A 27,164-nucleotide genomic window follows, 5' to 3' on the forward strand; every position below is an offset into this window, starting at 1 on the left:
ATATACTTTACAACAAAAGTCTTCCCTTTTTGGAGACTAACATGATCTCTAGCCAAATGGATTTTGATATGTGTTCGCTGTTGCTTATATGAAAGTTTTATATGTGCCTGGAGATTTTCAGATTTGGAAGTGTCATTTTTAGCATAAGATAGTTTCTCTGGGCCTGTTGTGATCACAGGCCTTTACAGAAGTATTTTGCCAGAACACATTACCAATAGAACATTTTGCTGAGTATAATTGCATTCTGCTAGGAAATTTGATTTCTCTCCATATCCTAATGTCTATTGAAAGACTCTCCTGAGCTTTGACCTTGGATTGTGAAGGTGTCTCTGACCTTGTATTCCTTTTGTTTTTTTTTCTGTCCTCAAGAGTGGAAATTATTCATGCCAGTGGCTGCAAAATCAGTTAATGCGCAGTAACTGTTGATGAGAAGGAATTGAGTAAAAAGAATAGCACAGCTGAACCCAGAACAGTGACAGCTTGATCAGAATAGTCTCTTTTCAGTACATCAAATACGAATAATTTCCTGACTCTTCCATGCTTGTAGTTAAGTAATTTGAAATCCTATTGATTTATGCAGGGCTTTAAAAAAGCCACAGTTCCAGTGGCAGGCCTGTGATTTCTGCAGAGATACTGCTTCCAGTTAGTATTAGAACAGGAGCCACCCATGTCTACAGCAACTAAACCTGTATTAGCACCATGTCAGAAAATCCTCTGACATGGGGCTGGTATGGAGGAGCAGAACACCACGTGATGCTGAGCTCTGATAAAATGGAAGCATATGGATTTGGTGTTGCTCTGAATACTGACTTAAGAGTTTAAATCCCTTCTGTTGCTCCATCTTCTGAAGATCTTTCATCACCTTGTTGTCAAAAAGAAGAGGGTATGAGCATCACCAACCAAAATATCTGAGGAATCAATCTGAGATGCTGTTGAAAGATAATCTCTCTCCCCCTCCTGTCCTTCCTTCACTCTTTCATTAATGCTGTGTGGATAACTGGTTCTTCTGACTCCTCAGTTAACAGTGGATGTCTCCTGCTCCCCTCATATTTGCCATGCGCTGATTAGTAGCATAAATGCTACTGGGGGGGGGGAACTGTAAACCTAGAAGACAGCAGGATCTGAAAAGGGAAACTAGCTTGTTCTTCCACTCAGAAAGAACCAAGAAGCGTGTCTTCAGAGCAGAACAGTGATATAGACATAGTCCTAACAGCAGCTGGCTGAGCTGAAGCTCAAAAGAGAAAGAAGTTGGCAGTACAGCTCTTTATGTGCTGGATTACTGGATTTGCTGTAATTAAATATTTAGCTGTACTGCAGCTCAAGGACATGCAAGTGCTATAGACCAAATTTTCTTGAATTTAATGAGTGTTTTGCATATCATCTCATACCCTTTTCAGGTAAAAAGTTGGGTAAGATATCCATCAAGCCTGACATTGAATTTAGGACTATCTTTGTTCTCTGGTCTTGGTCACTTTTTACCATGTGTAATGGAGAATAAACTACTATGTTTTGAGGCAGAAGAAAGTACAATTGTTTATTTTTTAAAGGAAGAAAACAAACATAAAAGCAACCTTTGAAGGACTGCTGGCAGTAGTGTTGTTGGATTACTTGCACTGAATAGGATCTGAGTTTCATTAATGTCCACCTAGATGTAATTATCTGTTTGCTCTGTAATGAATGCAGTATTGAAGGATGTCCAAGTGCAGCTGGTTATGGTATAGAACGTTGTTGTCTAATATACACTTATAAAGGAGATAAAGACATTATTTCTGAACTGTTTAGACAAGCTGGTATCGTGTTGCTGTCCTTGGTTATACTTTGAGACTTGTGACTGTTGCACTGTGGTAACAACCTGCCTTTCACTCAGCATGTTACACGTGCAGTGTGTTGGTCACTGGTCCATGCTGCAGAAGTTAAGGCAGTGTGCAGAAGCACTCATTTCAGCTGCACAGGTTCTGCTCCCACTGAATATAGTAATAGTGCCCATTACCCTGCAGTGCTTCATTCATTAATTTCCTGCCTGACTGGAAGAATGCCTACTCTTTCCACATGGCCTTCTTTCTCACTTCCTTTCGTTTCTTTTGGGACCCTTTCAGAAACAAACTCAGCAGGTTTTTGCCGTTTCTCAGAAAAATGTAAATAAGAATTTTACTCTTCCACCCATCCCTCTCTGTCCCTCTTCTTTCATCTCCCTATTCTCATTCCATCCTTGATACAAGACAAGTGATCAGCTTGCCAAGAATTAGTAACTGCTATCCAGGAGCCTGGACTTGTGCCCACTACGTTGAGGGGATGGGAGTGTAATCTTACCTGAGTCAGCACATGGGCCTGTTGCCGATGGCCTCCCAAGCACTGCTTAGCTGGCTGGATAGAGAGATGGTAGAGGAAAAACCTTCGTCGTTGTTGATGAGATGCAGCTGATTGTTTAGTCGTTAAGTGTGTTAATTGTATTCTGAGTGTTCAGTTAGACCAGTAGTACAGTAACTATAGAGGTACCTCTTCCAGTGGCTCAGATATTGTGGCAGCATTCCTAAAAATCTACCACAGATGGGATCTGAAGTGGTGAATTTGTTTTCATTTGCCTTCATCAGCCACACTGCATAATTCAAAATGCTAGACTGAGAACTTCATGCAGCCAGGTGCACAATCCCACTTGGGATGTATTTAATCAGAGAAGAGGGAAGAATACCTTCTGTGAGCTTGTATTGTTTTGTCCCCCTATCAAAATCTTTCAGAATTTTTTCTGAAAAAATTACTACAGTACAGAACCTATTTGCAGAAGCTAGAATTTTGTTGCAAATTGTAGAGACCAGAGAAATGCGGATCAAAGTTTCCAGAGAGGTAGAGCACTTGCAGCTTAAAGCAGTTTCTCCCTATGAAGTCAAGTCCAGCTGTTTCAAGTCAGATAGCCAAGAATTAGTGTTCCACCGTTCATTGTGAAAAGCTGGGATTTAACCAATGGGGACCTTTGAAAAATGCCAGCAAGCATATTTGCATATTTAAGTGCCTGATTGCCTTCTTGAATATTTGAACCTAAGATTTATTTGCATATACCTCCCATAAGCACTTTCTCGTTCATATAATCCATTCTCATGCTGCTTTTTCTGGTCCCTGTTATTTGTGTATTCAGTTAAAATGCTTCCATTTAATCCTTTCAGCAGTGGAATTGGTGGAAAGTTGACAAACCTTTCTTACCTTCCCCCCTTTGTCAGTCTCTACAAGTAGAATTTATCTCTGTATTCTGCCCGCTAACTTTATGATTTTTTCCCCATTTCAGACTTTTTGACATGAAATAATTTATTTATTCTGAAAGAGAAAATTTATTTGCTTTCCTCCATTTTTTATCAACTTTTTTGTATTATTCATTCATCTTCTGTTCAGCCGTACATGCTTAGGCCTAGCCTTAGCTCTGTCTGCACACCTAGCCTGCACATCAGGTCACTGACCCCTCTTAGCATTGCTGAGCAATTAGTGGCATTCTTTATGCACCTTTAATGGAGAGTTCCAATCCTGTTCTTAGTTTGCCAGACATGAACAGGTTAGAAAGAGGTCTGCTTTTTCAATGAAGGCTTATTAATCATATCTAATACACAGTAGATAACTCATTTGCATGGTGAAACAGCTTTTGGAACCAGAAGCACTATTTTTGACCTTGCTGTCTTCCTAATGTTTTGGACTTCTGTGAAAATGGACCATCTACATCTCTAATGCTCCTTTTTTGTCTTGACTGCTGTGGAAGTCCCCAGAGGTGAATTTGGTCCAGTGAAAGAAACTATAAGCAGAAATCTGTAGAAACTGCATTTATAGTTCTTGCACAAATAAAATTTTAGGAAAAAAGAATAGTTGATTAGTTGATAGTAAACAATTGTAGTTTTATATACAGGAGTTCTTGATTTTCGTGTTTTAATTTGATACAGTGTTAAGAACTGAAATAAGTTCTGGTGAAATAAAACAGTGCTGACTACAGCTGTGTTTTGATATGCATGAGAGCATCCCCCTGAATTATAAAGTGGGTATTGCTGCGTCATGCAGAACTACCATTGGCAGAACAAATTACACAAAGCTGAAACTGAAAGGTTTTAGCTGACAGAATAGTATGACAGGGTTTTTGCAAACTGAAAAACAGTTTATTTTTCTGATATTCACTCCGTAAAACAGAAGACAGTGTAAAAACACAGCTGTATAGTAAGGTTATAAAACATCCACTTCTTAATAAATTATGAAGCTAGTGTGCAGTTTAGTATAAGGCAGCAAAAATAAAAAGGTAGAAAGCTTATTATTAAATATCCTACAGTAGGAAGGCCAGTGTATTAGAAATCACTGGTTGATTTTCAACCAATACTGTTCATATACATGAATAATTGCCATTTATTGTGGCATTCTGGGTTTCCTGTCTGTACATACTTCTTACTGCTTGAGCTGATTTTTACGTTGTTGGAAAGGATTGTGGCAAATGTGATTCCTTATTACAAAGCTATGCCTAGTATCCCTACCTTTTCAATTGAGACCCGTGCTGTTCTGAAGCCCTCACAGGACCTCGATTACATCTCCTGCATTCAAAGTTGGTGCAGCCCAAGAGCTGTGCAGACGTTTGCTTGATTAAACGTGCCATCTAGTGGCTGGCGGGCGACAGTTAATTAAGGGGAAAAAAAAAAAAAAAAAAAAAATCAAAAACAAACAAAACAAAAAATCAAAACAAAAAAAAACCAAAACAAAAAAAACCCAAAACAAACAAACAAACAAACAAAAAACCATGAAGTGAATGGATTTTTTAAATGCAATTTTACACAGCAGGGAAAATGAGTGGAGATTGACAAATCCCCATCTTGCCATCTTTTTTACCCCTAAGTAACAGGCATTCAGATATTTGTTTCCAAAAATGCTATTGTTTCTACTCTCTGTTTTCCACTCTCTGCTCTCAGGCTGTTTGACGAGGTCCAGGTTGCAATAGTCTGCTATGACAGAGTACTTGGGCAGAGTCACTAGTGCTGTATTCACAAAGCTTCAGAAGTTATATTGTAATATCACTGCTGCTGCCTGCATCTGAAATGTTGATTCTCAAAAACTTGGTTCAAATGCCTAAAACTGCCCACATTTTCTTGACATCCACCCCTTGCTGCTCCTAAGTACCCTGTTGTCCTTCATGTAACTGCTAAACCTCACTCTTGCTTGAACTGGTGTGCAGATTGGATTGTGTGCAAAAAGTGGCCACCAGAGCTGCCCAGTACCTTAGTGGTTAGCACAAGTACCCAGAATGTTCAAGATCCACAGTTAAGCCACTTGACTGATTATTTTTACTTCGCATTCCAGTTGGTGCTGAGGTTTCCACTAAATAAGAGTTTATGTTGGGACACTCAGCCAAAGCCTCCTCTCATTCTTAGGTAAGCCTGAAAGAGGCTGAATCCTGCCAGACAAGTGCCATTGTTTTACATGCTGTTGAAATCTCACATGAACTGAATAGTCTCAGACTGTTTTCGGTTTTGCAGAGCCCGTCGCTGGCACTGCTGGTACCAAGAGAGCAAAGTCATCCGTAGCTTTGTACACTGAAACAAACCTATTGGCTTTGAGGTTGGGTTGAGGGAGAGGGCTTCAGATGGGACTACCTAGGGAGCATTGCCCAGCTCATGGTAAAGGTTGCCTAGAGAGGTTGCAGCTCACTGTCACAGTCTGGTAACATGGTATGGAGAGCATGGTACTGCATGTGGGCTGCACTTGAGTATAACAGTCCCCATATGTGCTAATACAGGGGCACAAAACCCCTACTGGAGACAGTTGAGATGGAAATGCTTGATTTAAAAAAAAATAATAATAAATCAAATAATCTTTGTTATTAATCAGAGAAGGAGTTATATGAGACAACCAACACCTGACAGCTTTGTAAAATAACAGAAGAAATGCACACTGGGAATCTTTGTTTTCTATACGTGGTGTTTGCAATATGAGGTCAAATACTGAAATTTTGATGTTGTTTTTCTCTGGAGATACCTGTGTGATTCAGTCGAAGTCACTAGTACTCTGAGAACCAACTATCCACGTGGATCCCATCTAATCAAGTACCTGTCATCTTGATTTAAAAAAGGCTTATTTTATATTGCTGGCTTAAGGAAAGTTATATAATTTTTCTGTCCCTTTCTCTTCTAGGATATTAAACACAACATTGTTTGAACTGTATGAAGCTCTGGGCAATTTTCCTGCCTTGTGGGTCTTCAACATACTACTTGTGATACTTCAAATTCTGCACTGTTTTTGGTCTTACCTAATCATAAAGGCAGCCTACAAAGCTATTGCAAAGGGCAAGGTAAGACAGCACTGTTCTGTTTCATGTTTAGGATTTAAACTTTTTCAATACTGATACAAGGTCACTGACTTCTTGGTTACTTTTTCTTTCTAATCCATAATACATTATTGAAGACACACGTTGTTTTATGTGAACCCTTCTTTCCTTTCATTGAAGCTGTTTTCCACTCCTTCTAACAAATGTCCAGTAAGTTAATATACTCTTTACAGTGATAGTAATTGTATGTCCTTCCACGTTTCTTTTTTAGAATCTGGTGTGCTGCGTTAGGGAAATTGGATGAAAAAAAAAACAAGAAGCAAACTGCTTTCTTGGGACTGCCAGTTCTGTTTTTCTTCTTTATAGTAGTTGTTAGCAAAGTGCTCATTCCCCAGCTGGTAGTGATAGTAATAATACAAATTGAAATTCTGCTGCCTTTGCTAGTGGCGAAGTTACACATCAGAGCCTCTTTTGGGTTTTGGTATTAATGAGGTTCTGCAAAGGTCTTTTATTTTGTTTCTAGGATTCCTACAGCAAGACTATTTGGGATAAAATTTAGTGTCTAGCTGCCACTGTTATATTTGACAGGGAGAGATAATTGACAGAAATGCTAGCCCCATTACACTTGCTTATGCAGGTACGGTGCTCACATTTAGGTGATAGAAGTCACGCTTATAGATCATGTAGAATACAGTGCATTTTGCTCTTAAAGAGTAGAGTGCTTGAGTAGATGTTTTACGCTTGTGACCACCCCTCATGTGAATAGGATTGTTCTGCAGAAAACTGGTTTCTATTAATGTACAGGAGAGCTCAACCTTGTACAGGATGGAGCCCAGAATCTGCTTCTTGCTCTATATGACATTTGGTGAACTATATTTTGCCTGGAAGCCATGCTTCAGTCTCCTCTGCTTGTAGTGATTATTAGCCTTAGCTGTCCTGTCTGAATTACACCAGTGACTTCAAAGAGTGCTTCCTATTCTCTCTTACTCTGCTTGTTTGTCCTTTCTCTTGTGCTGTACTGGAAGGCTGGGAAGTGGAACCCCTTGCATGTAAGTTTCTTTAAATTTACTATACAAAAGATTTATTCTGCACAATATTGGTGTTTATGTTGGGTTTGGTTTTTTTAATTTGTAATTTCTACTTGTTATTTTTATCCATTGTTTGTGTATATATATTTCAATGAAGGCTTTATTTAAAGGCCCTTTTTACTTCTTGTCTGTGCATTGCCTAATACCATTCAAACCCACATCTATTTCTACTGTCTGGGTGCTATTATGTTACAAACTTTTTTGCACATACATAGCAGCAGGATAAGCAGCTGCTCTGTCACCACTGGGAAGCATACTTGAGAGTGTAAGTCCTCTGCCTTGTAGTTCAAACAATTGCACAGAAGAAAATGTAGATTGTGCAAGAGCAGAGTTAGATACTCGCAGTAAGACAGTGACCAGGTTAGAGATGCATATACACAGAGGATTCTTTCTTCCTTCAACTCTTAACTTACTTCCTCACTTGCAACCCCTTTCCATTTCTGCAGTAAAATAAGCAGTGTTTTCACAACACATTACAGATGCCTTAAAATAGATCTTCATCCTTAATCATTGTTTGATTGTTTTTCTAGTATCTAACTTTGGAATGAATAGCTCAGCTGATAAGGCAATTTGTTATCAATATATTTATAACTAATCCTAATAATCTATTTCTTAATCTCTGTTATGCTTAGGAGTTTTATAAACCTAGATATATGACTCCTTATGTAGAAATTACTCCAGTGAGTTCTTTAAGAGAGAGCAAAGAGAACTAAGTACAGCAAGATGTGTTGCAATCAGGTTTTAAGTGCACAGATCCTGGTATGTTGCTGCATTTTAAAAATAAAGGGAGTGGATCACATGTCTAAAAGAAGTGGCTGCAGCATAGAATCTTCTTTTGATTGTTTGGCTTTGGAGCAGGACCCTAACAGAATAATTGGCAGCAAATCTAATATATTAAGAGAATTTAAGATGAAGGCGAATTTTTTAAGCATCTGGTCTGCCCTCATGTCAGTCACAAGCACTCAGTACCCTGTGCTGGCCCCATTCACTTCCATCTGATAAAAGTGTAATTCTAAGTGTATTTCTGTATCCCCAGAAGCTTAAACATAAAATTCCCTGTATACAAAAGAGACTGAAGTAATCTGATAATTGAAGCTATAAGTATGGAATCCTATTTCTAACCTCAGCTGAAGTCAAATTATACAGGTGTCAGAATTACAGGCTTGCCAGACATAGACATTACAAACTTTTCTTACTAGAAGGTGTATGGGAACTGTGTTTCTTTTTTCTCTGTTCCCAAGCAAAATAATTTCTCCTTTGTAGAGCTCTTTGAAGGCCAGAGATGACCACTATGTTTGAGAGCAGTGTACTAGTTCCTTCAGAATCCCTGAGGTGACTTTGCTTCACCCCATTCAGTCAGGTGCACCCAAAACAAGTAAAAACATGAGGTAGCCAACAACAAGCAGATTAAAGGGAGCAAACAAGGGTGACAAAACTGACAGGAAGGAAGTCAGCTGGAAATGAGAAGGAAATTCTGAGCCGTTGAGGTAGTTTTGTTTCTGAAACAGCTTTTCAGTGGTATGATGGGGTAGGCAGTTGAACTGCTCAAGTGGTTTTGTGGTTCCTATGATAAGGACTCCATTCAGTGTCTCAAGCCCCGTTCTCACCACTTGCCTGAGATCAGAGACTGGAGTTACCTGCTGTGGTGAGTTACGCTTCAGCCAGTACTTCTGTCCGCTACTGCCATCCTATAGCAATGTTCCCTGGAGTCGTGTGGCCTCTAGAGAATGACTTGGGAGGTGAAGGGCAGGAAGACAGGGTGAATATTTTGTGTTATCACATCAAAGAGAAGCAGCTCAAAGGAATCACAATAAATAAATTTGCAGCAGGAGGGCAGAGGAATGGGGGCTAAGTTGAACTTGGGAGCTTGTATTGTTGGTTCCTTTAGTCTATGCACAGCCCTTTACCTTGAGCACTGTGCCCTCACTTGGACATACTGCCTTCAGTGCATCAGTGCAGAGTTACCGTCCTGCCTTTGCACGTGGCATATGTGGGGATAGGCATCTGTGTTTGAAGTGAGTCCAGGCAGGCAAAGGCAGAGAGGTGTGCCAGAGCTGAGATTGCCTTCAAAGCTCAAACTGAAAAATGTTTGAATTCTCTGAATCTTGCTTGAACCAAAAAGCTCAGTTTTTTCCCTACAATCACCTACTGCTTGCTTCTTTTTCAAATTCTACAGGTAGCAAAGGATGACCGAAGTGACATTGAGTCAAGCTCAGATGAGGAGGAAACAGTACCGCGTTCAAAGGCCCCACACAGCAGCATCAGCACTAATGGGACCGGCGGTGCCAATGGGACAAACGGGTATCTTACTGGTGGCACTTGCTCAGAGGAGCATTAATCCCTGAGTTCAATCATTAGACACGAACAGAATGAACTGTTTGCTACTGGAAGTAAATTATAAGTTGTGAATGCGGTTTCTTCATATATCTCAGCATCAGAAAAAATTAGGAATATCGAAGCATTCTGATAGTGCACTGCCATATTTCCTATTTGTGAATGAAGACAACACACCATTCTGTATTTGTAGGCATGCTGTTTGTGTATGTAACTGACACAATGGGAGCAGTATTTTCACTTGTACTGTCTTTGAAATATTATTTATTTTGTATTCTTTTGGGAACTTCTGGACAAAAGGGAATATCCATTCTCTAACTTTATCTCTTGGGATTCTCAGTGGTGGAGAGCATCATGCTCAGATCTCTTGTGTCTATCCCTGTTGCTTCTGCTGAGTCTGCTATAAGTAATAGTTGTTTAAGTTGTTACTTAAAGTAAGATAGAACATAGCTTTATAGATTCTAGATCTGCTTCAGATATTTTTGCTATCTTTGTGTTTTAAAGTGCTGGCTTTGAAATTACCTATCAAATCACAGTGGCTGTTCCTCCAACATAAAGTTTTAAAACCCTGGATCAATATTTTAAATGGTAGGTAATGTGGTCAGTTAGCAATTTGGGGAAAAAAATACCTGTGGTAATTGTGGGACATTATTTTAGCATAATTTTAAATTCAATTTGGTGGTTAATTGCATTAGAAGTAGACATGGTTATTTGTGCAAATACCCAAAAGCATTGATGTCAACAGTTAGGCTAAACTCATTCTCAATTTTTTTTCTTTTTGCCTTGCAATTTTTTACTTCTACAGATATTATTTAGCTTTTTGCAGAGATTCCATGTTGAAAGATATTTGTTCAAGTGCATCGTAGTGAATCCAGACCTCACTCCTGAAACTGTACTTGCAAGTTCAGATGGATGAGAGCAGGAGTGTAATGGAAAAAACAGCAGATGAAGAATTCATTGCTTCCTCGGACACAGTTCAGTGTAGGTATTTTTGTTATAATTATTGCCGCTTTCTTGGTAGGGTTAAGAGAGAGAAGGCAGAATGTCATACATTACTAGAAGTAGTTTATTTTAAATGCATGAAAGCTTGAACACAGCAATTGTAATTCACAGCAAGCTTGGAACACTGAGCAGTATTTCATCACCTCTAGAAATAAAATTAAGGGTGTCTGTAAAATATTTTTGCTCTCCTTTTTCATCCAGGATTTACAAACTGTGTCCCAAAGAAGACAAAGTAATACCCAAGATAAACGTTTTTAAATGTTATAAATACACTTCTTCAAGTCTCTAGATCAAAGTTTGATGTAGGATGGTAAAGATCATATGACTCTTGCAGGGCAATTCTCTGTGATTTGTGACAGCAGTGCCAAAAGCAGGCACAGTTCTTGAGTAACAGACTATGCAACCTACTGTTCAACAGTATTGTCTGTGTGCACACAGAACCAATGTGCTTAAGACCAAAGACTTATATATTAAAAAAAAAAAAGGAAAAAATAGTTGTTGGGTTTTTTTTAACAGGGAGGAACAAATTAATGAAAAAATATAACAATGTCTTCTATACACAAAGGGATTGGAGTGCCATGTTCGGCTGGAACGCTAAGCCAGGAAATCTGATTCCTTCCACCTATGCAAGTAGCAAAATATAGATAGTTTCTGATACCATAAAACACGTTTAAAGGCTGTATTTTATAGACACTCCATTCAAGAAAGTTGTGTTGCCACTACTTTCTTTTTAAAAACTTGAGATTTGTCCTATTCTATTGGTCACCCTTGAAAACACTTGAAACCTTTATTATCAATAGGGACCATTGTGTGTTAGCAAAAATGTGCTAAATATAAGGGCAAAATGTCATGAATTAAAATAGTACCTCCACCTGGTAGACAGTAAAGGTAAGGAGACTGAAAAATTGTTAATCATAGAAGAAGAGCTGTCAGTTTTACTACCCATCAAGCATCTTTTGAAAAAGCCAGGTAACCTTATGATTCAGCAGCTGCGTAGTTTATATGTCCATGAGTGTATCTGAAGGAGCAAGGGAGTCTTATTTAGATCTCCTTCTCCTCCAAGAGTTTCTCTGCCTCTAATTTTTCTATTTGACTCCTGTGCCTCTTATTTCATACAGTTATCTGCAGGACAGGTTATACATGTGAAAATACACTGCAATAGAAAGTATCCTATCCACAGTATTTGAGGTGGCAGTTGCTTAATGATTACAGTCAAGATGATACCTACATTTTAAAACAAAACCATCCTTTGATATATTGAATGAATATTACAATTTCTGAAATCTGGCTGGCTAAAAGGTTTATACACACCTCATCCATGGTGTTGATTACTACCTCCACTGGACCATTTCCCGTCTGAAAAAGTTAGTTACAAAAATGGCTTTGTCACAAAAAATTTTGTCTTACATGCGGACAGGGTGTTGCTCTAAACTATCAACATACACAACATAGACAAAATAATAGTACTGTAATATTGTTTATATCATGACTGAGAACAGTTCCCAAAACCAATGCCTGTGCAAGAGGCAGGATGCCTTTGGTTCCTCTTGGTCCTCCCCAGCTGTTCTCTATAGTGATGATTCAGGTGTACAGTCAAGCTACAACCCTTGAGATGATTTACCATTGCTGGCTACACATACTCTTAGTATATCCCCAGTGTTAAATAATGCAGCTTGGATTGAAGCACTTTGAAGTTCAGGTGCATCTGTGATGCACTAAAGCATGTACACAGATACTATGGTTCAGCTCACTTCCACTAACTTACTAATCTCCTATAAACCTGGCTTTTTGGAGCATGTTCTTAGCAGCCTAGAATAAACTTTGATATAGATATGTCTGGAAAACAAATGAGATGAGAGATTCAAAGGACAGGCACATCTGTAGAAATGGGATAAGCATTCAGAACTTCTCTAAACTTTGCTGAACAATCACTAAATTTTCAAGCTACAATTTTTTTATGGAAATGAAAAAATCACAGATTTTTTTTAATCTATAGTGGGATGGACCAATTGTTCTAGTGATCATACATGGCAGTGTGTTTTGATTCATTGCTTTAACTAGTGGATGTCAAAACTTTGGCTTCATCCTCCAGTCTGCAAAGAGAATGTCATGCAACTATTTCCTTCTTCATTTGAATTTGCTTCTCTGTGGGAGAGCTTTGCCATCAAGTATTTAGAGAATAATCATACATATTCCAGAAAATTGATGGAAATTATTTGCATGGTTCATGGTAAACGTGGGATCTTAAAAGGTTCTGTATATTCATACCTTTTGTAGAATTGTCATTTTAGAAATGAGAGTTTGTACTCTCTAACCTATTTGTCTTCAACTTCTATGCTCCCTTTTTATAGTACAGTACACAACATGGTGGTTGAGATGTGAAAGTAGAAAAATGAAGAAATTATATGTAGAGTTTATTAGTAAATAGTAAGAATTTGTCTTCTCTCCCTAGCCAGCCCACAATACAGTAAATATGATTCAGGCCTCCTTTTCTTTACTGTTTCCCATATTGGGATATTTTATATCAAAAGAAAAATATATGGTGTTTTTATTGGGTTTGTGGTTTGTTTTTTTTTTTTCATCAAAAACAAAAGCAAATATTGCAGAAAATGGTAGAAATATCTGATCAAACAACAGGGGCGGGTGTTGGGTCTTGATCAATGTTCAACAGTGCTAGTTCTAAAATACCAAAGTGTCCCATGGTGTTTCCTTGTTGCCATTTTGTAGTTTTTTCTATGTGTTATTAATTTATTTATTCCAGCAGAATTGGAACAGGTGTCACAGCTTCATATACTCCTGTCTCAGCCTGTGACCATTCTGTGTGATTGCCAATGCCAAATCCAAGACCCAAGTGCATGCACTAAAGCTTTGCTTACAGAGAAGTGATTATTGTCATAAGTCTGTATCTGTTAGGAGGGAAAATCACTTTCTGGTTCTGAACAGTACATGTGGACGAAAGCTGTTACCCTGCAGCAAATCTCAGTGATTATCAACATGGCTTGATTTAGATACCACAAGTGTTTTATGTAGACTGTTCTAGTAGGAAGCCTAATGCCTGTTTCAGTGATCTTCTCATTACTGTAGCCTTCCGTATTCTCAGAGAAATACAGGCTACCATTGGTTTTCTACAGCTGATGCTTTGGTATTTTTTTAATCTCTTTGCTACCACTCATTTTTGTATGTTGCCTGTTGTCTACTTCTTGTGACATTTGTGTGAGAGGAGCTATCAAATACATTTTACCCTTTCTGTAATGTAGACCTTATTAGGCCTAACTTCAGTGTTATGAAAACTACAGCTGCCTTTAAACCTTAAAGAAAAACAAGTTTCTATTACTTGTTTTGACTGGTTTTGGTTTGGAACAGGGACCTAATGGGAACTTCAGTAAGACAACCTTATTCCTTTTCTCTCTTTGTTTAAAAAGCACTAGTGGAAGTTTGGAAAAGAGGCATATATGTATAGTCTTGAATTTGTAAAGATCTCTGATTGTAGTTGCAATGAAAACACAGTGTTTGAGTGTGTCTGTACAGAAGTCTCCACCTTTGAAATGGCTTTCAATTAAAAAAGTGGAGGAAACACTAGGAAATTATGTTTTAGAGCCATGTCAATGATCACACGTCAGACAAAAGACCAAAATTACTGTCTTACATGACCTAACACAATCTCTACAACAAAACAAATTTTCTGGCTTCTGTTGAGCTTCAGCTTCTTGCAGTCCTGAGGTTTAACTTTTATACATGAGCTTTCATACTGTACTGTGCATATTGACTGCGTGTTGTAAGTCAGGGTGAGGCAGATGACACTATTTCACTTGTGTTTTCATGACAATCCTCTGCTTGAGCAACTCTTTCAGAAATGCAGTGAAGTATAGGAACTCCACTGTCCTTGACACAGTGATGTGCTAGCTACAAGTCCTCTCATGTATAGCTGTTGCGTAGAACTTTGGGAGTTGTCTTTTACTTGGTTGGTTTGGGGTTTTTATAATATGGAAAAGAAGTATTCCTCAGAAAATCTCTGGAACCAATCAGTATTGTAGGCTATTTTGATTTGGAAACACTTTCATAATAAATACAAGTATTAGGAATGTAGTGTCGGTTTTCTTCTCTTTTCTATGAAATCCAAGCAAAGTTTTCCTTTGTTTTAGCTCAAGGATTGTTATCCACACGGCATGCACCAGCATTTTTAGAGCAGTTCCAAGTATGTCTTTGCTGAGTTCATCACTGCAATATTTTGTGTTATTTCTTTTATAAAACTGTAAGTGCTGGAATGACAAGTTCTCTCTATAGAAATGAAAATATTTTTATTTTAAAAAAATAGAGGGATTGCTTAGATGCAGAGCTGTGTGCAACACTGAGGTGTTTGTGAGGTTCTGACTTTCAAATGTTGTTTAGATGGGACACAGAACTGTTAGCTTTTAGTCACTGGAAAGTGCAATATAAAATCAAGTATTGCAAAATAGTTGAGTATTACAGCTTTTATCTGTAAGAGCAGAATGACCAACTGGTAATGTTAGTGCCATAGTTCACTAATTAGATGAAAAGATAAGATACTTTTAAATCTACCTGCTGGGAACATATGTTTACATTCCCAAATTAATATGCTTTCCTGAGCATCTGAAAAACACCGCTGTACCTCTGATAATTTTAAACACTTCCAGGTTCAAGGTCCTCTCCCTAGAAAATACTTTTCTGCTTATTTTTAATTAATTCTGGCTGAGTAAGGCCCCTGTACAACTTCATGGCATTTCTTGCCTTATTTAGGCCACTTTTTGCAGTCTCCCCTCATGAAAAAATAATCCTGAAATTCAGAGGTGGAATGCGATCCTTCCTTAATTAAAACTGCATTAGCTCCCTCCTGCATTAACCTAACTAGTAACTTTCTGTCCTATTTCTGAGTTTGTTTTACAGATGACCTCCTCTTTTAACTCCCAGTAACCGTAATTTTAATTACTGTAGCTCTCCCAAGGTCTCTTTGAAAGAGCTGCTTACTACCAGAAAGGCTTGCTATTCTAAAGTTATATTTGTGTAGTCTCATCTAATTTTAATTTAAACTTAATTAGTCAAAGCATTTAGATGTTACATTTTTATGTGCTGTTTATCACTGGACAATCTCCAAGTGAGATCAGTGCCCACAGCTGTTATTTTATGGGACAACATAATCCATATGCCAGAAAAGATTTGCATGTTACTAGTCTACATCACTTAGAGTGTAGGTCCAATGTTTGCTCCTTCAGCAACATTGAGGAAGTGATTACCTTAGTTGCGGTACCTGCTGAACCAAGTGGATGTAAAAAGCAGCTGGGACTGTTGTCCAGTCGAGAAGCAGCTTCCTCTTCACATGAAATTCTTTAAATAGCTGTTCCCCTTTCAAAGCAATGTCCAACTAATTGAATCTGTTTTTTCAAAGGAATCAGTTTTGTCAAGTTAGGAGCATGTGAACCATTGAGAAACTAAGACGGTCTGTGCTAGTCCTGCAACTAGTCCAAGCATCCAGTGGGCTGCTCCACATGGTAAGAACTCATCTGAAAATCTGACAGGACACTACTAAAATTCTAACGATATAATTTGAAAAAGGAAAAATGGATTGCTAACAGTGACATGAGCTGCCATCTGGATAGGATTAATGACTGGATGCAAATTTTTAGTGCTTGTTCTGCACCGGACAATATAGTTGAGAAATCATAGTTGAGGGAAACTTCAGCAGGAGCACTTGAGGAAAGTAAACTGGCTTTCTCATGTAAATTGCATCAACATTGAGTTTAAATTTGGTATTTTGATTCATTGTGATGCCATTAGCAGAGCACTTTGCAAAGGCGGTGCCTGCTGTATTACAGTCCCAAGCAGAATTATGGATTAACCTTAAAGAAGGCTGGAGCCTAAAATGAGAGGTAATTGCTGCAGAGTTGCAGTTGACAGTACTGAGCTTTGCATGTGAGAAGAGGTTTTCCCCTTTTCCTTTAGAAACATGATTTTATGAGATGGCTTGTCTGCCTTTGCACAAAGTATAGGGAGATAGAGGCCAGTAAGTCATGCTGAAACTGATGATTAATGTTAAAAGAATACAGTTACCAGTTTACAGGGCTGTGTCAGACATAGAGTTAGACAAGCCAATTTATCTCTTGTTGGCTTAATTTGGAAAATATTAGTTATTTGCCAGTTTTTAATTTTAACCTGTGAGTTAAGCATTTACGTGAATGTATTGTGCTTTGATTTAGACAGCTAGTACACCACCCATAAGGTCACCTTTCTGTCACTTCCACCAGCTCCTCACTTAGCCAAAAAAGTTTAGTGTATGCAGTCTGTTCTTAAATGCCTGGAATCCTTTATGATAGCTGACATCAATGTAAAGTATAGCATGCTTCTAAATCAGAATAATGATGTATAGTTCTTGTTTGTTCAACAGACCTGTTTCTGTGCCAAGCCAGTTATTCCAGCTGAAGCTGTGGTGCAGAGGATACTGGACAGTGAGGATCTGAGCCCCTGATCTAGTAGCCAGTGCAAAAGAATCCATTGAGGCAAGTCAGTTAGAGCATGTTTCCATGTAAAGAGCTATCTATCGAACAGTCAGAAAACAGGTGAGTCAATAGCAATTAGCATTGTTAAACATGCTGTGACTGAAGAGGGAGGAAATCAAATTAACACTAATTGTATCTGCTTTCAATTAATCATTTCAGTGCATAGCCACTTTAAAATATATATATATATGGTCATATAAAAAACACTGTGCACTTACATTGATCAAACACTATTTTTAGCACAGTCTTACCAGTTTCCCTAACAACTTTTGAATCCATTGCTCAATCAGCCCAAATTTGAAAAGGAGATTGTGTTGCAGCTATCACTGTCCTTACAATGTACTAAAAATGAGCAACCAGATAAAGGAGAGAATGACAAATCAATGCTGTGTACTGCAGGCAGGGTAAGCAAAGTGCAACCATTGTCCTGTGGCTTTAGCAGCAGCCGAGCAGGGGCTAAGCCCGCATAACCTCGAGTGGTGCTGGCTCTCATCCACTGGGAGACCAAAGAAGAGCTGGGATATGGTAGTGAAGAGAATGGCACAATTTAAAGACAAAACCACAGATCTGTAGGAAATCAGGCTTAGGTATGTCTGCTTCTGCTGAACAACTTGTTTATAAGCTCAAGATTCCAAAGGGGTTTTTGAGTGTAATTGTTAGTGTGGGTACGGATAATAAGGACAAAAAGAACGGGGTCTCACTGTCTGGGAATCAGAGCCAGTCCCCCCAACTTTTCAGGAATACAATCCTATTCAGCAGTAAAGCCTGATTGGATTACAACTATTGCTTTCAAAAAGGTAAGAGTATTATCATAATTGTTTAGTAGGGTTGTCATACAATTAAAAAAATGTACTGTAGTCTGCTTGTGGGACTAAGAGATTTATTTGTGTGTATGTTTGTTATATCGAATTCAGAGGGTTTTTAAAAAAAGTTAGACATCACTCACAAATTAGTTCACTGTCATCTTAGAGTATTATGACAGGACTAATTTAGACAATATCAAGGTACTGAATAAATTCTTGAAGCTTATTGAAGCATTAGGACGACACAGTAGGTAGTATAACATGATTGGAATACAACAGCAGCAAAGCATAACTTCCGTGTCTTCCTTAGTTTTCACAAGTATAGCTATTACTTGTTTGGTGTTGCTTTTTAAAATATGTCTAACAACATCCTAGAGGGCCTATGAAAAATACCAACAAACTCAGGTTAACCACCTCCACTCTCAGTTGAGTAGATGTGTAATAAAACTGTCCTGTTAGCTGGGAATCTTACAGTCATTCAGTTTCTTTTCAAATCTGACCTGCAGCTAGCATACATAAAACAATTGCACTTAGTACATATGTTATTAATGTTTAATACTGTTTTGTCTTCCCAGCAGTCCTTAAATTCACAGTGGATTTCTGATACCTAATAAGTTCAACACCTTTTTTTTCCAGATTTTTACAGTTTATTAGGAGATAAATATGATGAGGTGCTGAGCACCAGTACATCAGCCAATGTCTGTGTGGTCAGCATTAATTGATGGACCACTCATTTCAGGCTTGATCCTTGGTTGCTAAGTACAGGTCAGCAGGTTGGAACGGAAAGTAATGTTCAAAGTTGGGCAAACTGTTCCATGAAAAAAGTTTTTACTAACCTTCAGTAAAATCTATGTCTGCCTTAAGAAAAACCTGATCCTGCTAATAGGTGGAGTGCGAGTGCTAGCACCAGCTGGAGCAGGCTCGTTGATTGTATGTCATAGTCCCTAAGCTGCATACTGCTTTTGCAGAGGTTTCCCATATGCTTTTAGGGCCATTTCAGTCTGTATTTATATGCTATCCAGTACACTGGGGTCCCAGTTATTGTGTCTGTTGGGTCAGTATATAGTACTATCCTAGTTGTCCTTACTATTGTTGGATATTGCTGTATTGTGCATCTTCATAACAAATACAAAATTCTAAATTGCCACAGATCCAACTGTGTGAAATTCCATAAGCACTAACTGCATTTGATAGAGGCACAAAGATTCTAAGACACATCTTCAGCTAACATAAAGGCTGTTTTAGGGATGTCACAAGCCAGTTTTAGTTTGCATTTTATAAGCAGAGAAATACAGCTATCGTATATATTTTGCTAACTTTTACCTGCTTTTGGAATGCCTGGCTCTGTTTTAGAGTAAGATCTGCATCTCATTTGCTTTGGCAAATACAAGCAGGTTCATTATTCACACTTCAAAAGGAGCTGTAAAGGTTTAAATTATACACAATAATTATTTCAAACTTTACTTCTTGCTTTAGGCATAAGTACAGAACATACACAGCCAAGCACATCATCTTTTCTAGCAAGCAGTTCTTAGGAATGTGAATTCCAGTACAGTAGTTGTCATATATTTTATGTTCTGTGCATAGCAATTTTGGCAAAGTAATTTTGTTAAAAGCAATAAACCAACTACTCATGCCTGGGATGAACATGAAAAGAAAATGGCAGTAAGTCTGAGCATTTGTGTTACTCAGGGCATGTTTCAGTTTTTTTCTTCTATGAAGATGATAATCAAATCAGATATGCCACAGAGTGCATTGAGCATTATGTACATCCTTAGTGACTGAAGAGCTCCATTTGAAAATAGGGAGATGAGGTGTCTGTGTCCTGGCTGCCTTTTTGCTTCTGTAACATATTTGGTGGGGGCAGGTGGAGAAGGGCAGGAGTGTGCTACAAAATGTTTACAGTCATTGTGGATAGAAGGGCGATGCCATTAGTGAGAAAATAGAAGCGATGGGCTTTTTAACACAGAAGGTGAGGGCTTATGTGTGAGGAAGGAAGAGAAGATACCAGCAAAGCAGGATGATACAGCACTTGTAGCTCCTGGGAGAGAAGATAGAAGCAGGAGTTGCAGAGCTGGCTGAATGCAGCTTTCTTAAACTACAGGCTAGTCTATTGACCTGCATAAAAGTGCCTACAGCATTCTTTTGGTGGTAGAACCAATTAATAGAAAGAAAAACCTGCAATTTAAATATTCCTGTTAGTATGGTCAAAAAGGAGGCAAAATGTGCTAATGAACAACTAGACCCAGTACTTGAAAGCAGTCTCCCAGCTTATGCCTCTGTTCCAGAGCACATGGGATTTATGGACAGGGCAGAAATTGAGGGTGTATTTCATTTGAAATGTCATTATAGAAAAGCCTAGGAACCTCTGCTGCCACTTTGTTTTAAAATTGCAGGTGGCACCTTTACTGTTCTGACTGTTCTTTTTTGTGTATAGCTGGCTGTAGCACAAGAGAAAGAATAGACAGGGCATACCAACTAAAATGTTGCATTATTTAGAAAATTCCATGTTATTCTCTATAGGGAAGAAGAAATTGAATGTTATCTTCTTTTTGGAGATACGTTGTAGTATGTTTTAAAAAACAGCAACATGAGTTACTTTTTTTTTAAGATGCATTTCAGCTGTCTCACAGAAGATGGAGTGCAGAGTCTCTGCTGTATGCAGCAAGTTGTACTGTTAGTTTTAGGCAAAGTGACTTCAAATACAGTTCACATCAGTCTGGGCAGTAGTCTAAACCATAGTAAGAGTATCTTGTCAGCATCACCAGATTCATACGTGCCTCAAGGGCCAGGTTTACATATTAGGAAGCTGATGAAGGCATAGGAACAAAGGAAGGGGGAGGTGTTTATTTTGGTTTCTTGCCCAAGCCAAGATCATAAGTTGGGCAAGAACAGCAAGTGCTGTTATAGTTACATTAGTAAATGAGAAGACCAACATCTACACCAAATGCTGGTTTGGACCAGCTCTCGTCTTTCCTTTTATGTAACATTAACAGCAGTAATAAGTTATGTGTGCATCTCCCAGATTAACTTGCCTTCCAAAAGGAATGCAGTTTGCAACTGAAATGTGAACCAGAGTGGTGAGGATCAGGACAGTAATTTCAAAAGTCCACTCTGATAAAAAATGAAATGCTACTGTAGGCACATGCTGTATAAATTCTGAAGTGTTATGTTTCACCACTGCAGGTCAAGTTTCAGGCCAGCTTTTCTGTCCAGCTGGGTATTGTGGGAGCCAGGAATCTGGGTTACAGCAGGGTTCTGTTTCAGGTCTGTGGAATTTCTGATCAAAATAATACAAAGTTTCCACTTGTTTCTATTGAAACTTTTATTCAAAAATAGCATGCAAGTCAAATGATTTTGTTACTAACAGAACTAGGCATCCAGACAAGAATCTAAAACAGGCAGTAAGATACATAGTTTAAAAGGGCCAAAATAAAGACAACTATTTACATGTATGAAAATGAATTATAAGACTGGAGAGTACAAGACAGGGTAAAAAATAAAAAATAAGACAGTGACCTTTGATACAGGTTAATTAAGTAATTGCCAAGCTCCAGTGCATTATTTTAGTAGGTTTTGGGCCTATTCCAACCACATACAAACCTGAAAGACACTCGTATGCTTTAGGAAAAGAGACAAATTAAAGAAAGTACTTTAATATCTTCCTGGGGTAGCTAAATAGATATAATTAAGCTATTTGCTATTGAATCAAAATTTACATGTCTGAAGACTGGTTGATTATACTGTTGTTTGAAGAATCATCTAAAATGTCTCTAGATTACAGACTAAAATTCTATTTTCATTACTTTTCTTTGTTTAGAAATTAAGAGTAAGACATGGATAAATACATACTTTCACAATATAGGAAGGAAAGAAAAAGGTGCTCTATAGTTTCATGCAGACTATTTGTAAGATAAAGCAGTGAAAGCTTTTCTCATGTTGGCAACAAATGCAGAAAAATTGTTAGTTTCTCTCACTTTGAGCTGGAACTCTGCTATACAATCCAGAGGAGGAGTACAGGAAGTCACTAAAATGACACAAATTTCGAAAAGATTAGACTATTATAAAAAAATAAAAGATTATTAAAGAAAAAAGTTTTTCAGTGCTTATGAAATACAAGTGTACTTTATCTCTGTATATTTTAAGCTTAATCAGTATTATTTGAGTAACCTATTAAATAATTTTCTTCCAGCAAAGACAAAGCCTCAAAGAATACACCATCTTTTTTCTTATTTCCAGACCTCCTACCCAGTGCTGTGCTTGAATTGTTACAGCAATTTCCATTAATGCATAGCCTGCTGAAAATAGTTAAACACATTCCTAAACAATTTTGTTGCTATGCAGGCAGACTGAAAACTGATATAGCCCAGCATGTGATAAACTTTTATCTTCAGCACAGTTTAGATCTGAATTAATAAATCCCAAAATAAATTCAGTCTGTATCTAGAGGCACAGCAGAGCAACAGTAGCATCTGTCTAGAAACTATTCTGCACAATACTCAAATCCCCACAATAGTGGGAAACTATTTTTTTCTGCCCTCTAAGCTTCTCTCAAACAGGCTGAATTATGCCTGTCAGCATTAACACTCAGCATAAAAAGAAGCAACAAACTACAAATTGAAGCATCTGTCCATCTGCATTATCTCTTCTCTTTCCTGCTTTGCCTGCTGCAAACAGCAACTCCACAAATGGAGGGGAGTAAAGATAAGCAGTTGTATTTTCATATCAATGAAAAAGAGAAACTTCATTTTAAAATATATTACCATTGCAAGGTTTTTCATTCAGAAATTGGAACATAAAGGTTACAATTAAAATTGACTTTACTCCTCTCCCCCTTTTTTCAAATAAGGGCATCAGAGTCTGTCCTCTTCCTTAAGTATTCAAAATTCACATACCTTCATATTCACCGTGTTCATTTATGGAAAGGGTAAACATATATGGCTTGTCAGGATCTTTGTGGTCAATGTGTCTGAATATAAACTGTAATTGTTCATCTAAAAAAACCACAAACAGAATTAACACCATTAACCTCTGCTGGACAGTCACAATGACAACTAAAAACCACATTATTAAGCTAGAGTTTAATTTAATATTCTTAGAATAGTTGCATGTCAAGCAAATCTCATCTCTTTGAAAGACAAATGTATTTTAGCATACCATATTTTTGCCATTTGAGAGACAATGGTAATACCTGGGCTGGGAAAATTCTTCAGCTGTGTAAGCTACCATTTTTTTCACTGCACAATCCAACACTGTACCACTGCACACAGAAAGAGGGAAACTGTAGAAACTTACTGTGAATTCTGCGTATTTCCAGTCCAAGCCGCTCTTCATACAATACTTTAGCCTTGCACAGTCGTTCCACTTTCTCCTTAGCAGCTTTGTTTTTAGCAGATATCACTAGAATTTTAAACGACACCACAAATATAAAAATAAAGGTAACACAAGCACATAAAAAGTACTTAGATCAGTAGAAAAGGCCACCAAGCACACATGTTGAAAACAATTACTTCTCTAAGAAAATCTGCTTATCATCCTTTGGTTACTTACATTCCTTTTTCTTCATCAGCTCTTCTTTAAGCTCTCGGATGCTGTCAATCAAGTCCTTCTTTTGCTTCTCTTCTTGATTTAGGTTAGATTTTATTTCTGTAAAGCGCTCTTGATTTTCTGATATGCGTTGGCTCTGCTGGAGAATCTCTGAAGGGAGGCAAGAATATATGAATATATACAGTTGATTAATTAGGTCCCTGAGGTTTAGTACTTACCTATATAGTTTGAGAGGACTCATTTGAATAAAACCTAGTGGAATGCATGCTATGTCACCTGAAAAGTCAGCATATCTGTACTAAAAAATAAAAGCTTAAAGTGAAAGCTATTCAAAAGACAAGCTACTAAGTAGGGAGCTCCTCTGATACCTCAATTAGATGCCACTTGTTTCTAGTGCCAGCACTATATACATGTATACTCACAAGGAGGGCCTGGTTGAAGCAGTGAAGGTTGAGAGCAGCCTTGGCTGCAATGACTATGAGATGGTGGAGTTCAAGATCTTGTGCAGTAGGAACAGAATACCAAGAATCACGACCCTGCACTTCAGCAGGGCCAACTTTGGCCTTTTTAAGCAATTGCTAGGGGAAATTCCATGAGACAGGGTACTAGAAGGTAAAGGGGCCCAAGATATTTGGTTAACATTCAAGGACCAGTTCTTCCAAGCTCAGGATCAGCACATCCCAACGGATAGTAAATCAAGAAAGGGAGCCAGAGATCCACATGGTTAAAGAGGGAACTGCTGGGCAAACTCAAGTGGAAGAGAGTTTATAGATCATGGAAGGAGGGGCTGGCCACTTGGGAGTAATATAGGACTGTTGTCAGAGGATGTAGGGAGGCAACTGGGAAAGCTAAGGCCTCCTTGGAGTTAAACCTTTTAAGAGAGGCCCAAGGACAACAGACAGGGTTTTCTTCAAATGCACTGCAAGCAAAACTAACACTAGAGGCAGTATAGGCCCATTGCTGAATGAAGTGGGTGCCCTGGTGACAGAGGATACAAAAAAGGTGGAGTTAGTGGAGTTCATTGTCTTAACTGCTGGAGACTGTCCTCAGGAGCCTCAGGGATCCCAGAGGAAGTCAGTAAAAAGGGGGAGTTTGCCTTGGTTGATGAGGACTGGGTTAGGGATCAATTAAGCAATGTGGGCATCCATAATGGCTCCTGATGGGATGCACCTGTGGGTGCTGAGGAAGCTGGCAGAAGTCATTGCTAGGCCACTCTCCATCACCTTTGGTAAGTCATGGAGAACAGGAGAGAGGCTTGAGGACTGGAGGAAAGCAAATGTCACTCATCTTCTAAAAGAGTAAGGGGGAAGACCCAGGTAACAATAGAGCAGTCAGCCTCACCTCCATCCCTAGAAAGGTGATGGAACTACTTATCCTTGGCACTGTCTCTAGGCATATCATGGATAAGAGGGTCATTAGGGGCAGTCACCATGGTTTTACCAAGGGGAAGTCATGTTTAATCTACCTGATAGCCTTTTATGAGGACATAACCAGGTGGATATATGATAGTAGAGCAGTGGATGTGGTTTATCTTGATTTCAGTAAAGCATTTGACACCATCTCCCACAGCGTCCTTGTAGCTAAACTGAGGAAGTGTGGTCCAGCTGATCAGGTAGTGAGGTAGATTGTGAACTGGTTGAAGGAAAGAAGTCAGAATTGTGGTCAGTGGGACAGTCTAGTTGGAGGCCTGTATCTAGTGAAGTCCTTCAGGCGTCAGTACTGGGACCAGTACTATTCAGTATATTTATCAGTGACCTGGGTGAAGGAAAAGAGTGCACTGTCAGCAGGTTTGCTGATGGCACAAAACTGGGAGGTGTGGCTCACACACCAGAAGGCTGTGCTGCCATTCAGCAAGACCTGGACAGGCTGGAGAGTTGGGCAGGGAGAAACTTGATGAAATAAAAATGAGGGCAAATATAGAGTCTTCCATCTGGGAAAGAACAACCCCATGTACCAGTTCAGGTTGGGGGCTGACCTGCTGGAGAGCAGTGTAGGAGACAGGGACCTGAGGGTCCTGGTGGACAGGAGGATGACCATGAGCCAGCAATGTGCCCCTGTGGCCAAGGCCAGTGGCATCCTGGGCTGCATTACAAGGGATGTGGTTAGTAGATCAAGAGAGGTTCTCCTCCACTTCTACTCTGCTCTGGTCAGGCCACATCTGAAATATTGTGTCCAGTTCTGGGCCCCTCAGTTCAAGGACAGGGAACTGCTTGAAAAAGTCCACTACAGAGCCACAAAGATGATGAAGGTAGTGGAACATCTCCCTTATGAGGAAAGGCTGAGGGAGCTGGGTCTCTTCAGCTTGGAGGGGACTGAGAGGCAACCTCATTAATGTTCGTAAGTATGTAAAGGGCGAGTGTCAGGAGGACAGAGCCAGGCTCTTCTCAGAGATGTCCAGTGATAGGACAAGGGGCAATGGGTGCAAGCAATGAGGAAAATCTTTTTCCCTGTGAGGGTGACAGAGCACTGGAACAGGCTGCCCAGAGAGGTTGTGGAGTCTCCTTCTCTGGAGACATTCAAAACCCACCTGGACGTGTTCCTGTGTAACCTACTGAAGGGGATCCTGCTCTGGCAGGGGGGTTGGACTAGGTGATCTTCCAACCCCTAACATTGTGTGATTCAAAGTATGAGGATGGGGGATCCTGTCCACAGACAAATAATTTGATAGAAAGCAAGGAATGGAAACCCTGATACTAGAGCTGCAGCTATTTTTACCTGATATTCTGAAGCTTTAACTACAAAATTCAGAATAGTTAATCCTGAACTGATAGGCTGACTGTATTCTGTAATATGGAAGAGCCATAAGTAACCTCAGAATATTTAAGTTTATTAAGCAATTTATTTACTTTTCCTATTGCAGTCAGCAATAGGTACTTCATTATTTGAAATACTTAAACACCAAAACCACTACAGAATAAACTTTCACCTGATCTTTATCTTTTTGCATCATGGATGAACTTTCCCAAATATGTTTGGTTTTAATTCTGTCTTCATTCTGATATTATTTACATTTTTAAATGGGAAACAAAACATATTATTCAGCTGTACTAATTTTAGAAATGTTAAGACACAATAATAAAATGACATACTGTACCATTGCTATACTCCTGAATTTTGTCAATCATCAGGTCCCCTTCTTTCAGCTTCTTGGACCATTTCTCTGTAATGGAAAGTTATTTCAGTTAGCTGAAGTTTGATGATAATTTGAAAATAGCAGACGTAACAAGAACACAGTGCGGTTTTACCTGAAAGTGCTTTTATGGACTCCTTGCACGAATCTCTCAGCGCTAACGTCTCATTAATCTGTTCAGTGCCATAAACGTTTTTTAAATTGGTCCAAAACTCTTTTATTTCTCTTTCAATGAGGATTATTTCATCATCTGTCTTTGTAGCCGCCATCATACGCTCGCGCCCGCCTCCGCCCGACGAGACGTTACCGGTGGCGGCCGGACTGGTGCTGGCGCCCAGGAGAGCGGGTGGGCGAGCAGGGGCGGGCGAGCAGGGGCGGGCTGCGGCCGCCCAGCGCTGCAGCTTTTAAGCCGCCCGGTTCAAACCGCCATCTCCTCCCGCCGCCCGCCGCCTCGCAACAAGCGCAGCGCTGATT

General features: G+C 39.0%; 3 protein-coding genes across 5 annotated transcripts in view; 2 read left to right on the forward strand and 1 right to left on the reverse strand.

Moving 5' to 3' along the window:
• Window positions 1-9,700, forward strand: part of CERS6 (ceramide synthase 6) — a 103,095-nt gene extending 93,395 nt beyond the window's left edge. For 2 of the 3 annotated variants that reach the window (XM_051624009.1, XM_051624011.1), the window contains 3 exons: window positions 6,142-6,298; window positions 7,300-7,323; window positions 9,539-9,700. In XM_051624009.1, the coding sequence (XP_051479969.1) occupies window positions 6,142-6,298; window positions 7,300-7,323; window positions 9,539-9,700 (343 nt within the window). The remainder of the gene's footprint in view (window positions 1-6,141; window positions 6,299-7,299; window positions 7,324-9,538) is intronic. The other variant, XM_051624010.1, reaches the window with a different exon arrangement.
• A 941-nt stretch (window positions 9,701-10,641) lies between these two features.
• G6PC2 (glucose-6-phosphatase catalytic subunit 2) overlaps window positions 10,642-27,164 on the forward strand; it is a 39,430-nt gene continuing 22,907 nt past the window's right edge. The window contains exon 1 of the mRNA XM_051624014.1: window positions 10,642-10,677. Coding sequence (XP_051479974.1) covers window positions 10,642-10,677 — 36 coding nt within the window. The remainder of the gene's footprint in view (window positions 10,678-27,164) is intronic.
• On the reverse strand, window positions 21,320-27,112 carry SPC25 (SPC25 component of NDC80 kinetochore complex). The gene is made up of 6 exons (XM_051624024.1): window positions 26,806-27,112; window positions 26,655-26,720; window positions 23,564-23,710; window positions 23,309-23,413; window positions 22,909-23,007; window positions 21,320-22,040 (listed from the first exon to the last, which is right to left on the reverse strand). Exons 1-6 carry the CDS (start codon window positions 26,960-26,962, stop codon window positions 21,916-21,918), a joined length of 699 nt encoding a protein of 232 aa, XP_051479984.1. The 5' UTR covers window positions 26,963-27,112; the 3' UTR covers window positions 21,320-21,915.

The sequence above is a fragment of the Apus apus genome, chromosome 6 (assembly GCF_020740795.1).
Source record: "Apus apus isolate bApuApu2 chromosome 6, bApuApu2.pri.cur, whole genome shotgun sequence".
In the NCBI taxonomy this organism is placed as follows: Eukaryota; Metazoa; Chordata; class Aves; order Apodiformes; family Apodidae; genus Apus; species Apus apus.